We start from the raw sequence: 14347 nt of genomic DNA on the forward strand, positions 1-14347 counted from the left end.
TTGAACAAAGAGATTATAGAGGGGAACACTATACAATGGTAAAGGGGGGGCTCCGTTTGTACTTTTTCAACTGTACAAATGATGAACTGTAGAGAGAATTTTCAAACGTTGAGAGCACCGGTGTGCAGGGATTCAATTGTCGAGACAAAAATGTGGCTGTACATGTGGACCCAGCGCCACATGTACAGCTTACCTTTTTGTCTCGACAGTTGAATCCCTGCACAGTGGTGCTCTTACCGTTTGAAAATTTTCTGTACAGTTGAGAAAGTACAAACGGAGCCCCCCCGAAATTTTTTTCCTGCGGAAGCCGCTCCATAAACCGTGAGCCATCTCCCCGACAATCCCGGTGGAATTGTGGTAAATTTTGAAGTAACTTTTGAGGTTAGGGGTAAAATTTTCTCGTGTCAAGCTGTCAAGTGATGTGATAACACTGATAATGACACCTGCGGCTGGAGGGGCCAACAGATGTGGGGACTTATTGCTACGTCAACATTTCAACTGATTATGAGGTTAACGGGGGTCTCCTGCTCTTGACAGACAAATCACAGTGATTATTGTTGGCTTGATAATTATGAAATTCAGGGGGTGGCAAACGTAATGAGTGGTGTGTTGGTTCTGAAGGTGCAACTTTCAACAAGTTATAATGTTTAAATTGGAATCCTATATAACTCCGGTACTTCTCAATTATGTTGGGAAGTATGTGAAGAATTTGAAGCCGGAGCAGTCTCAGGTATGATTGTTTAATATTAGGTATATTTATTTTGATGGATTGAGTGAGGATGGAAGGTTTGAATGGAAGTGATTTGGAGAATCTAATGTTTAAAAAATCAGGGCAGTTCGTTGACATTTATCTCCACCATTTCTTAGGCACAGATTTCCCAGTTATTCCCTCATAACAAAATCCAAGAAAAAATATTTAAAAAATAATAAGTAATATGGATAGTACTTGAAGAGAATTGTTACAAAGTTCCAATAACAATTCACTGCCATTTTTCTCGCAATCAGGTATCACTATGGGGTGGCGACGCAACTTTCCAAAATCTAGACCTCCGCCTCAACGTTCTGAACGAACAATTCGATCTTCCCTTCAGCTTCGTCAGCGGTCACATCCACGAGCTCCTGATCCATGTCCCCTGGGTGAAGATCACCTCTGAGCCCATAATAATCACAATAAACACGATAGAATGTATCCTAAAGATGAAAGACGGTTCCGAGAAGCGGGAGGACAGCCTCTCCCCTCATTCCCTCGATTCTTTCCAAGAGGACACTCCCCCAGGTTACATGAAAAGCATTGTGACAAAAGTCGTCAACAACATAACGATAAACTGCAACAATCTCATTCTAAAATTCGTAGAAGAGGACATAGTCCTCAGTGTGAACATTCGTTTCCTCTCAATGCAGACAGTCGACGACTCCTGGCAGCCAACATTCGCCGACGTCAACGGAAACGACATGATTCTGCGCAAAGTTATCACCATCGAAGACTTGACCCTGTGCCTTGACAAGATGGATTCGTCTGGAAAAATTGATATTTACCAGGATCCAGTGGTCTATCGTTGCTCTATGACAATCAGAGCGATCATGAACTGCCAGAACAGCAGTTTGAAACGCTCAACAATAACACGATTTGACATGCACTGTTCTAAAATGGAATTCTCGATAACAGAACAGCAAATTCCGATGCTGTTGCGATTAATCTCGATGTTAATGGCTCTACAATCGAAACGAACGGTGATGAATCAGAGAAAGTCCTCGATAACTGAGGAAATACAATCGGAAATTGGAGAGAGTGATGAGACGATAACGTCATCAGCTCCGATGGGCAATAACAATGGTTGGGGGACGTGGGCATGGAATGCAGTGGCCTCAGTACTCCCTGTCGACTGGGAGGACGAACTGTCGATGGATCAGCCACTCGGCTACATCGGCCACACGGTTCACTTCGGAATATACATCGAAGAAGCGATTTTAACCCTGAAAACTATGGAGACAATCAAGGAATCCTTCTCTCACAAATCAATGAAAATCAGATATCGACCATTTTTAACTCTGAAACTGTCTGGGGTGGTTGCTGAGGCTGTACAGCAGGGTATAACAGTAACAGCGTACAGGATGGGCATCGGAAGTGTCCAGTTATCACCCAGAGGTAATTGCAGCTGTGGATTCATCGAGGTCAAGGCCACTGCGGAATTGCCACAGTATTTGTTCGCTGGTAACTCTGTGAATAATTACTTGAAAGACTCTCTGTTTGACGATGAATTTACCATTAGTCTAATGATGACCAGAGAATACAACAATGACATCCAGGAACGTTTATCATCAGACACTAAAGCCAAAGAATTTTTCAAAAACTGCCCTGCCTTCTGCCTAGACTTTGTTCATCTTATTGAACTCCCTGATGATATCAAACAAGATGAGTTGTTCGATTTAGCAAGAAATTTCGAGTACAGTAATTTCCAGGAGAGAGAAACTACGAGGTTATTCATTGGAGATCTGGAGGTCAGAATTTGCTCAGGGGTTCTCCACAGGCTTCCAGTGATCACTGGTGCCATCGAAAAGTCTGACATTTTGAATTGCATTTCTCACAGAGTTGAGCCAGCAGTTAGTGAACTGCCTCCAGTGACAATTGAGGAATACGAGTCGTTGAATGAATTCGTTCCCATGACTGAAACAACGGTGAATATCTCGAATTTATCGGTGCAGTTTCAGTTGGCCGATCACAGAAGTAATTCCAGGAGAAAATCACTGCAGAATAAATTGCTGGATTACCCTAAGCTGGTTCTGAATGTCGATCGTTTTTATGGCGAAGTGGTTGCACCCATGTATGCTTTCAGACTGGCAGCTTGTGCCTCGAAGCAGATGGTTTTATCAGAGAAAATGTTGAGTCAGTGTTACAAGAAGGTGGAGGGAACCATTTCTGGGTTTACCAGTCTCCTGTATTTATCAGAAAACTCTCACACATCTTTGATCATACCCTGCAGTCTTGCATTCTCCTTGCAGACGTTGATCTACCCTCAATACTGGGTGAATATTGAATCCATCAACATTCCTAGAGAGATTCAGAACTGCAGGCTGGATAATCTCACTGTTACAACAACAAAAGCTAAATTTACTGTGGCAAATGCCATTTTAACGTCAATACTATGTCCAGAAGATGCGGGGAATCCCCTGTTTTGCTCGTCACTGCTGCACGACGCATCCAGTGAAACCAATGCCACGTATCTGGAGTTGTCGATTGAAAATATCAATTACTCGTCGGTGATTTTACTAGGAACATTTACGAAGAGTTTGAGCATTGGAAGTGTCAGGATTTTTGCTCTTAATGACAATGAACAAGCGTTTGTCCTGTCAGGGCCAGAGACTTCTGAGGATCCAGGCCATATTCCCAAATTATTGTCGATGTCAGTGAGATACCCGAAAAATCCAGAGGCCCAGGAGCACGCAGTCACTGTCAGCCTCAGGATATCTCAGACTCGAGCATCACTAGATCCACTGTTTCTCGATTGGCTTCAGTACCAGAGTATTTACCATGAGATTGAACCCATCACAGTATTATCGGACAATCATGGAACTGAGGAGACATCATCGGACGCATCTACGAGGAAAAAAACATTTCCTAGTCTTCATGAGAACGTTCACAGCCCCTCTGAGAAGGATCGCAAGTGGAACTGGATTCTAGAGAGCACTAAGCAACAGAGCTACCAGAAATCAGAAATGAAAGCCAAAGTTGGAGTTTTGAAAAGAGTCACGAATTCGTATTTCTGGTGGAAGAAAATTGGAGTTATCTGTTGCATCGAACCTCTGGTAATGTATATGCCATCGAGATCATTGGATGGCATTGGAATGAATGGAATTGAAGAGTCAAAGGACAGAGCTTTGTCAAATGCACAAGATCTCCAAATTTTCGTGATGAAAACTGCACATTTGACACTGCACTCAGCGAATTTTTCAGCTGATCAACTATTGAATGAAAACTTCAGCATCTCCTCGATCCACCAACTGCCAAATAATTTTCCTTGGACTCTGAGTATGACTAACTTCCATTGTTATACGTTGAGCAATGGAAATCAATCCACAAAACAGTTGAACTTTCTGAAGATGGTATCGCTAAATGCTACAATAGATGCCACGATCAAGCAGCACATGAATTCAGAATCTTCACTGAATACTCTGGGCTTCTACATTTATGTCAATACATCTCCAATAACCATCTCCTGTTCAGAGTTCCAGATCAAACTGGTCAACGAAATAATTCAAAAAACCTCAACAATAGTCGAATCACACGTAAATAAAACAGCGAGAGGTTCACGTGATGAACAGATAGACCTTCTGCTGGTGGGACAACCTCAAGCTCTCCAGAGTCCACCAATATTGTGTACAGAGGAAACAGATACAACTTCAACAGCATCGACATCGAAGAATGGGTCTGAAAACGAGGAGAATCCAGCTGTGATGACAGCCTGGATTCAATGGACAATAACAAAAGTATCGATCAAGCTCTATACTCTTCATCCCATCAGCCAGGTCGAACGAAAAATGGTCATGGAGCTGGAGGATATTATAACTTCCCTGGACTGGCAGCCAATCTACATTCAACTGAAAAACAAAGTCACAACAGCCACAGTCTTCCATTACGTGAGGTCATCAAGAACTGTTCGTGAGCAATGGCGTCTGGGGGAATTTTCAGGAATAATCATGTGCCCAGGTGAGCAGGATGATTTGGTGAAGGGTATCCAGGCCGATGACTTCTTGACTATCACTGTGACAAGAGCCAAGTCGAATAATGTTTACAACAAGTGGAGTTCCTATCACAAACATCATAAAACACATAAGAATCATTATTCCTACATCAATGACAACTCTTTATCCAGCTACATCACAGAAGTGGTGATTAAACTGCAGATTCTGGAGGTGATTCTACCGATGGAGGTCATTAAAACGTACGTGGATGTCCTAACAATTAAAAGCTCTAATTCTGATGGCATTGTGGTACGAGAAAATCCGACGAATCGTTCTCGTCAGTTTCTTCCTCTTATCTACGCTGACTTCAAAGGAGTCACTTTGGTGTTTCCAGTGTTAACGAAGAGAAACGAACTACAGCACGACACAATAGTTATCAGAACTGAGAGCGTTAATATCAATCCCCACGCAGAAAATCCCATCTGCAGAGTGATTCTGCGTCCTGATATATATGAGCTTGCAGCTCAAGCGAATATCCTGAGCACTCCGGGTTCCGCAGTGGAGGATCGACAATATGAGATTAAGATAAACGACATCCTAACCTACAGTACGTCATGGATTCATCGTCAGGTGAATTTGACAAAACGCAATGCCCAAGCATCCCTGTATACGATGAACGAGAATCCTGCCTTAGAGTGGAATAATATGATTGATCATGGAGATAATGGGGAAGCTCAGTGTTTGTCCTTGACATCTGGATTCGATGTCTGTTGCATCGTTGCTCCATCAATTATCTACAAGTCAGAAATAATGGTGTGTGGAAGAGCTATGGAGATCACTTGTTTGACTGACATTGACGTTGCAGTTAATTTGGAGCAGATTAAACTGATGAACATGTTGTATCAGCAGCTGGTGGAGCTGTCCATAGCTTCTGGTGATACTGAGCAAAGTGGGAACGCGGGGATGAAGGAGAATAGTGGATATTCACATCAACCAGTGGATTCACCTGGGAGAGACATAAATGCAGACAGAAGTATCGAGAATCAACGAGAATATGGTCAGGACAGTGGAGTCGATGTGGATATGTCTTCCACAGACGTAGGCTGTCACTTGGCTTCCCTAGGATCAAAGAATCCAATGATACTGCCTTTTGAGTACCTCATGAACTTCGGAAAAATCTCGATAACGATTTACGAAAATTCGAGGGCTAGATCGAACAGCAAAAGCCCGATTATTTCTCCACTGATGTATCTTTTTATTAATCAACCCAATACCTACATCTCTCAGCAGAATGCCACGAGAACTTTTCAGATCAACTGCTTTGATATATCTGTATCATTTCCTGATGGGGTTAAGGTTATGGAGACTGTTCCAACAGCTGTAGATTTTAAAAGAATATTTGTGGAGACAAAGAATGGAGAGCCCCACCCCAACACTGGAATTCCCCCTTCTTTCATGATCATCAGGGTTCAGACTGAAGTGAACAAGAAGTCAATTAACATTGACATGGGTCGACCCACACGAGTGAATCTCTCATTACCACTGATCGATCTCATTGATTCCACTCGAGAGAAATTATCAAAGTGTTTTGAGGTCTCGAAAATAGATGTTAATACGTCAGGATCCCCAGCAAATTTGTCAGAATGTGTTGCAACAGAAGAAAATATTTTAAATCTTCCAAATGTCAACGTAACAACGAAACAAATAGTCTTAGCTCTGAAGTTTGATACCAGTTCTGAGTTGATCCTCTCCATGTCTTCATTATCTGCAGGACTGGCAAGTAAATCACGAAAAATGAACGGGACCATTGCTCTGTCTTCAGCGATGATAACAACGAACGTCTATGGGAGCTATCGAGCTCTTCTAAACCCCATGTCAGGCAGGTTTTCTATGAATACCAGCTGGGAGAGCTGGCACGACATCCACGATTTGCCTCAGACAAGAATTCAAGCTTACAGCGATCACATTCATCTGGACATTGGCCCTGAGCAGCTAAGGATCGTCAAAAGTCTCCAGAGGAGCCTTGAAGTTCTGTCGGAAAAATTCACAAAGCCCCGAGAAGCCCAGGGCGATGACATTAAACGGAAAGGCTCTGGTACTACTGAACAACATTATCAGGATGATCTGAAGGTCGGCGCGTTCCAGTTCATTGATGGTGCAGCTGACGATATGCCACTACCTTATCAAGTGATATTCTCCAAGCATCCAAGTCAATCGATGGTCTGGCGCTATCCCCAGCCGCGAATTATCACTCGTCTGCACATGAATGAAATTTTTCAATCGTTTATCGATGACTCTGAGGTCGACATCGAGAGCATTCTTTGTGTCATCGAATTCTGGAGTGAGTCTCTATCGTCGTACCAGCGTTATCTCGAATTTCCCATCATGGAGATCAAGAAGATGACGTTTAAATTGCCGAGCAGGTTCCCCACTAGAGCTGTCGCCTGCGTTTGGAGGTTAACCCTTCATTCGGGGTATTTAGACTCTAGAACTCTCGCTGGATACCTCAGGATTGACTCCTACTTCAACTCATCCCTAATATCTGCTATGGAGGTGACACTCAACATCAAAACAATTGATCTGGCTTTTTACAACCACATTGACACATCTGTTTATCGCAATCTCTCATCTCCCCTAGAACACTATAAATTGAATAACATCATTCCGAGTACTCAGTGTTTTGCCATTATCCAAAAACGAAATGTCTTGGTTGTTTTTAATAAATGGGAGGACTCGATGTTGGTGGATCTGTCTGGCAGCGTGTCCATTGATGTCATGGACTATGCTTACCTGAGGATGCAAAGGTTCCTACAGGAAGTGGCCGGAAAAATACAAGTGTCCAAGTCTGATCACACTAATGTTGTCATGATGTGGCAGGAGGTCTCCTTGAAATTTGGACCTGAGGTCTCGCACACGTTGACGTTATCCTTCAACCTTTGGAATTCAGCACTCGAGGACGATAGGAAGATCCTGAAGAATGAGGGAGTTATTTTGAGTAGAATCGTGGTGGCTAATAACTGCAATGTTCCAGTGAGATTTGGACAGAGTCAATCACCTGATGATATTTTATTGCAGACGTCTGAATGTCATTTCTACGCTTGGTGTCACAGTGACAATCAGAGCATGAGGATCGCTATAAAAAGCACTGGATGGATCTGGAGTCGAGCCTTCAACGTCAGATCAGATGGGATTCGACAGATTATTTTTGATAAATCATCAAACTCGGGAATTCACGCTAACATAAAGTCAATTTCTCCAACGCAGAAGCTGATAACTTTCTGGGGACAGTTAATCGTTTGTAATTCGTTGATCGAAGACTTTGAACTGAGGCTTTTGCGGTACGATAATACATCGAAAACGACAAAGATCGTCTCTGAGGACGGTTCTTATGTCTTGACGAATACGAAACCCCTGTCGATGACGATAGATCAAAAGGAGAATTTCGCGATAAGACTGAGATTCCTGAAGTCCACAAACTCGTGGACTGGAGACATTCCTCTGCACGCCAATGCCAAGTGCGATCAGCCTTGGCTGGTAAAAGTTCCCCATCAAGGAAAGGACAAATTCCTCAGCATCTGGGTGAGGATTATTCAGGAATCCATCGATAACGGACGAATTCTGGTGATTCTGAGTCCCCTTTACATGGTAAGATCGTTTTTACCTGTTGACGTTGGAGCCAGACTGGAAACGCCGACTCTGTCGTCCTCCTTCGACACCATAATTCCTGGGTGTGGAGAGGTGCAACAGGTGAACTGTCCTGGGACCTTTGAGAACTATCACCAGTTAACGTTTCATAGCAATTACGAAATCTCAACACTGCAGACATCTATTCCTGTTTCCTACAACTGTGTGGACCAGAGAAACTTCTTCAAGAGGCCCCAGAAAGAAGATGTGGACCAGATCCTGGAGAGTCTCTCCTCGAAGAAGGTAAAGCCTCGTTGGCCTCTGAGAGATGAGGATGAGAATGTTTGGAGACCTGTGAAGCAGGGAAGAACTCACGCCTTCATTAGATATCAGGATGCAGGGCTAGTTTCCAGCACTCTGTTGTTCGAAGTTCGTCCCTGGTGCTACATAATGAACTCCCTGGGGCGATCAATCTCTATAGTATCGACTACTGATCATCTCGTGGAGATTCCCCATTTGGGGGTGGCTGCACCCCCCAAACTGGATGGAATATTCCACCTGCAAATTGAGATCGACGACGAACTCTATGACTCTAGCCCCCTGCAACTGGCAAGTTCAGAGTGGAACAGAGGGTTTATCATGCCTCAGATCAGTGGACTGATCCCACTTGATGGAATAGTCAGAGTCAGCATTGACTGCAAAACTAAAGGAATTTGTAGTTTGATCATCAACTCCAGTGTTCAGGAGGAGATCAGGATAATCAGAGTGATGAGCAGTCACATTTTTTGCAATTTCACATCACACAACCTCAAAATATCGTCTTTATTAGCCAATTTATCATCCCCTGGAGTGGATGTACCTGAAGATCTCGAGTTATTCAGTGATGACATTCCTCCAAGTGTTTCGAAGAGCGAGGGAATACCTGTCAGCCAGTGGTATCAGGTTACACCTGTCTCTGATAATCACAAGAATAACGAAGCTCCTTTTGTTCTGCTGAACGCAGGATTTGGTTGGTCGTGTCCTTCAAGGGTCGAACAAGCAATCAGTCGCAATTGCATTGGAGTTCCTTTTGAAAACTCCTCGATTCCCCTGGTAGTCACCACCCAGAAGGACAAAGAAGTGACGTATATTGTGGCATCTTATGACGAACACCCACAAATGGTGATAACCAACAACTGCTCCTTTGATCTGATAATTCAGCAGGTGAATACAAGCAGAGGTACTATTGAGCCTGATGTCCCACCCTTCACATGGGCCTGTGAGGTCCCCAGTGGAAAGACTCGTCACTACTCAACTCCGAACGTTGGGAGACTGATCCCAGATGCTGCCAATGCCAGAGAAACCAAGTGTTCTCTTCATTTGTCCTCGAGAGAGATGGCCTGGTCCAAGATAATTGATCTTCCAGTGGAGAAGCCCATCAGGTTTGATCAGTACGTTCAGATGGACTTCCACAGGGACTTGAAGATCATGGTAGAGAGCAAAGGCCATACTGTCCACATCAATATCGAGCCAAAGTCGGAGATTGAAGTGTCTGTCAGAGACATCCGAAGCCGATTGGTGCTTGAGGGGTCTTCCTCGAAGACATCTGAGCAAATTCGAAATTCTTCGCCATTGGAAACTCCTGATGTCACCGAGAATTCGTCAGTCTGCTTGACCGACGGTCTTTTCGACAACACAATATCCCAGAAAAACCAGCAAGACGACGAGGAAAAATTCCTGACACTTTATATCAAGGGTATCAACTTGATTATCAGTCTCGACATCGCTGAGAGCAAGCAGAGAGTCGAAGTTGCCAGTTTCTACTTCTTACATACGATAATAAACGTGACATCGACAGTCGAGTGTTTGAGCCTTGGAGTTATGATTGGAGATTTCCAATTCGATAATCAGATGTTTGATCAAGGGGGCTTTGATTTTCCAGTGGTCCTGATCTCCCAGAAACCATCGGTGAAGCCTGAAAGGACCTTCAACGTGACTTCCTCTCTAGAAAATTGCATCGCAGAGTTGCGAAAAAGTTCTTTGTTCAGTGTGGAGTGTTTGTGGGAGAGAATCGAGGAAAAAAATGCTTGCAAAAGTGTCCACGTCAGGGTTTTGCCGATTAACATCTATATTGAGGATAAATATGTCACTCAACTGCTGGAGTATGCGACTTCCATGGTACGACCCTGTTGCATTATGTCTGGTAATCCCAAAGTGATTGATTCTATCGATAAAAATAAAATTCTAAACGCCCCAACGAGCGTCATCATCGACGCTGGGATCATGAGCTCTCCTCTGAGAATTCAGAGTCTGATGATCGAGCCAATCTCCATTCTGCTGAGTGTTCACACGTCTGTGAGGCTTTATGTTGCACTAGATCACTCGCCCCTTCATTTTGGTGTCTTTGAAAGACAGAATTTGTTCACCACTCCCTATAGACTGGGGAATGCCCTGACGATGCACTATTTATCTGGTGCTATTTTTGGAGCGGGATGGGTCGTTGGTTCTTTGGAAATTCTGGGATCACCAGGGAGTTTTGCACACGCTCTAGGGTCAGGGCTCAAGGACTTCATCGCTCTACCTTTTCAGGGCCTGCTGCAGGGACCCTGGGGGTTCGTTGTCGGGGTCACTCATGGATCGGCTAGTCTCATGAAAAATATCACTGCTGGAACTGTCAATTCTGTGACCAAATTGGCGTCAAGTGTTGCCAGGAATCTGGACAGACTGACCCTGGATGAAGAACATGTGCAAAGGCAAGAGGAATCCAGGAGGACGAGGCCCCAGGGAATGGCACAGGGGCTGTACCAAGGCCTCACTGGGTTTGGTATCAGTATTCTGGCAGCTGTAGCAGGACTCGCTCATCATCCTCTTCAGAATTTACTGAATGGGGAGACCAGTGCCAAGGGATTGATGACTGGGGTGGGCCTGGGACTCGTCGGAGTGGTCACCAAGCCTCTCTCGGGGGCTGCTGAGCTTGTTGCGTTGACCGGACAGGGATTGCTTCAAAGGACTGGCTGGAACTCCCTTCCCTCCGCCCGGAGACAGTCGACGTTTGGGGATTTTCATGTGAACTCCATCTCCACGAGGTACATCTGGAAACTTGCGTCGTTGATGCTCAAGAACTGTGATAATATTTTGTACTTGACGGACGCTGAGTTTGTGGATAACAAGGGGAACAGGTGTGATGTCACTATTGTTGTGACGCGACATGATCTTCTGATAGTGAACAGGGGAGAGGACAAGGTCTATAAATTGTTCGGGCTGAGGGAGTTGAGTTTTGGAGAAGATCTTGGAGACGATAGCTCTTTGAGGCTGAGTTATTCGGTGGGACAGCAACAGAAGTATCAGTCGGAGACGCCGAGCGAACGCCTGGAAATGGACCAGGAGATGAGAAGCAGAGTTGAGCAGTATGTGATCAGCAGCGCAGGGCTCGTTAGCCTTGGTGAGGGCGAATCGCAGAATGTGGTGCACGGCACCCACACGTCCAGCTTCGCGGTGAATTCTTTTAATTTTTATTTAAAACCCACGGAGAGGAATTATCTGAGGGCACTTATGAGAATTGTCAAGAGACAGAGTCAAGGAATCGATTTTACAGTTTTATGAGAGTAATAAAGAGGTTTTTAAGTGGAGCTAAGAGTATTTTGTAATTAGATGAAGTAATATATTTTTATTTTAGGTAGAGGGATGTGTGTTGTATAAAGAGTGTTTTGTTATTAACTAATTTTTATTGTCTAAATATATAAGTAAAAAATACATTCGATTTTCCTATATTGTGGAGTTTTACGTGTTTATTTTTTCAATCTGACTAGAACTGTAGTGAACCCCACAGTCTTTGCATATCAAGTCCTTTGTATTAGTTGAAATTAATTGTTTACGGCAGATCAAATGATTGCAAGGAAATTTGTAGTAGTAATTGTACGAATCACAGCAGGAGCAGATGTTCACTGTAACTTCTGCAGGCTCCAAAGATTTTTCAACTTCATTGAAACGTCTCAAATTCGACATCACAAATTTTAAATCGTTCTCTAAGTTGTCGTCTACTCTCGAGCAATTTCCTGGGCGGTTTATATCAACAACATTTTTTTCACTATCAATTAAATTTTGTCGAGAATTATTTCGTGGCGAATTTAGCGAATACTGAGCAACAGCTGGAATTTTATATTTGTTAACAGATCTTTTTAATGACCTAATTGGCAGTGTACCTCGTATAGTATTACTTGAATTATTTAATACATGTGTTTGGGAAATTGAACTATTTCCGGAGTCTATTTTCTTCAAATCGATAAAATTGTTCGTAATTTTTCTATTGCAATTGCTTCCTAATACTCTTGGCAGCGATTTGATTTCTAATAAATTACTGTTCTCTGATAGAAATTTATCGATTCTCGCTTTCAATGTCGATGCAAAAACAGGGCGCTGAACTTCAGTGAATGGAACACCGGTGAAAGGATCGCTCAGGGCTCTTCCCCACAGAGCCTGGCTCTCACCATATTTTTCTAAAGTACTTTGGTCAATTACTTTTCCAGAGGGCAAGATCACTGGCTGCTGCATTATACTGCAGGTAATTGGGTCCAAGAACGATTCGGGAATGTCTAAAGAGGTAATTAGCTCCCTCGGTGTGTGTTGGTCTCTGCCAAGTTGGAAAAAATAAAATTGATGAAAAATACAATTGACTCGACCACAACTTATCACTTTAATCAATTCAACAGATTCGTAAACAAATTCTTAGATTAAAAGCCTCGATAAAACTAGGAAAATCCAGGCAAAATACTCATGTGACAAATGCACGAGGACATTTCGACCTCTAATCATTTCAATCATTAAAAAAATAATTCAAGGGCACTCACAAGGCATTGGCTTCCTCACGATCATCCCCAGGGACCTTCTCCGAAACATTTTGCACCGAACTCTTCCCCCTACTCGCCAAAGGCCTCATTATGAGGCCCACCATCTCTCTCACAACATCCTGACTGTTGCACCCGGAAACAAGCCCCCATAGTTCCACCCTTTCGATCGCAGGCACTGACTTCTCAGTTTTAACGATCGACAGCCTCAGACACTTGATTTTCTCCAGAGTCAACTGACCTCCTCCAATAAAGGCACTTGAAAAATCCATCGGTTTAACAAATTCACTGCTGTCAACACCAGACCTATGAAACACTGCTCCAGCCTCATTTCCCTTCAAAAAACAGCTGGAGACGATCCTGAACTCTTCCTGGTGATGACTCCTCACTAAGATTCGAAAGCCTGAGGACTTCTGGGCCCCGATTCTCGGCCAAATCACGATGTGGTGAATTTTAATCCAACAATTGAAAGTGAAGTCAATATTTACCGGAGGTCTTATACAGGAGTAGGCCAAGAACCCTTTCGTGTTACTCTTAAGCAAATTATCAACTTCATAACTTTCAGTGGTGATCGTGTCACACCTGACTGTTGTCTTCAACGAGTGTTCACAGAAATTAACCAACATTTCTCTCACTTGTTGACACTGACACTGATAAATACTGGAGTCTTAATTAAGTATTGATGGACATTTCAATTGAGGGAATGGTAATCTCTATTACTTTCCCTGGTAACGTCAGATACTTGTTGACAACACTGGTAAGATCATAACAGTGACAGTAGCTGAGTGATCAGATCAAAAGCTTCCCAGCCCAGTTAACCACAATCACATTCTCCGAGGTGTTGTCTTACCGACAGGCACGTTCACCAACAAGTTCATGCGCCACCACTACTAAATTTTGCGGTTGTAGCTGCTCCATAAGCGTCACCAATCTCCCCTATAATCTCTGCCCCAACAATTTAGTTAATAACGAATATAATTTATAAATGAATAATAAACCCTATAAGCTCCGTACAAATATTTGGAAATTTTTTACAAATTTTCTATCTAATAATAAAAACATTTGCAACAACTGTTTTCATATTGACAAACAAATTTCTATGAAACCTGGGGCCAACGAACCCCATTGGCTGGGGGTCAGGTGATTGCTTTATGAGCCAATCTTCAACCACTCAGCATCATCTCTTCCCTCCACCAATCGTTTCCTCTAGATCCGCGATT

The 14347-nt window shown here is 43.3% G+C and overlaps 2 protein-coding genes across 2 annotated transcripts; one reads left to right on the forward strand and one right to left on the reverse strand.

Moving 5' to 3' along the window:
* The first annotated feature begins 175 nt into the window (after positions 1–175).
* On the forward strand, positions 176–12051 carry LOC135160390 (intermembrane lipid transfer protein VPS13B). The gene is made up of 2 exons (XM_064116879.1): positions 176–730; positions 1006–12051. The coding sequence occupies exons 1-2, from the start codon at positions 644–646 to the stop codon at positions 11884–11886; spliced, it is 10968 nt and encodes a 3655-aa protein (XP_063972949.1). The 5' UTR covers positions 176–643; the 3' UTR covers positions 11887–12051.
* LOC135160412 (RING finger protein 37) lies at positions 11923–14290 on the reverse strand. The gene is made up of 2 exons (XM_064116936.1): positions 13131–14290; positions 11923–12913 (listed from the first exon to the last, which is right to left on the reverse strand). Exons 1-2 carry the CDS (start codon positions 13751–13753, stop codon positions 12064–12066), a joined length of 1473 nt encoding a protein of 490 aa, XP_063973006.1. The 5' UTR covers positions 13754–14290; the 3' UTR covers positions 11923–12063.
* Between the last annotated feature and the right edge of the window lie 57 nt (positions 14291–14347).

This window comes from Diachasmimorpha longicaudata, chromosome 3 (genome assembly GCF_034640455.1).
Source record: "Diachasmimorpha longicaudata isolate KC_UGA_2023 chromosome 3, iyDiaLong2, whole genome shotgun sequence".
NCBI classification, from domain to species: Eukaryota; Metazoa; Arthropoda; class Insecta; order Hymenoptera; family Braconidae; genus Diachasmimorpha; species Diachasmimorpha longicaudata.

Bases quoted from the DNA above. Each gene is read 5' to 3' on its own strand.
- LOC135160412 (XM_064116936.1), bottom strand. From the start codon at position 13,753: ATGTTGGTTAATTTCTGTGAACACTCGTTGAAGACAACAGTCAGGTGT. The intron at 12,914-13,130 runs GTGAGTGCCCTT...CCAACTTGGCAG, and splicing joins CGTGAGGAAGCCAATGCCTT to AGACCAACACACACCGAGGG.
- LOC135160390 (XM_064116879.1), top strand. From the start codon at position 644: ATGTTTAAATTGGAATCCTATATAACTCCGGTACTTCTCAATTATGTT. The intron at 731-1,005 runs GTATGATTGTTT...TCTCGCAATCAG, and splicing joins TGAAGCCGGAGCAGTCTCAG to GTATCACTATGGGGTGGCGA.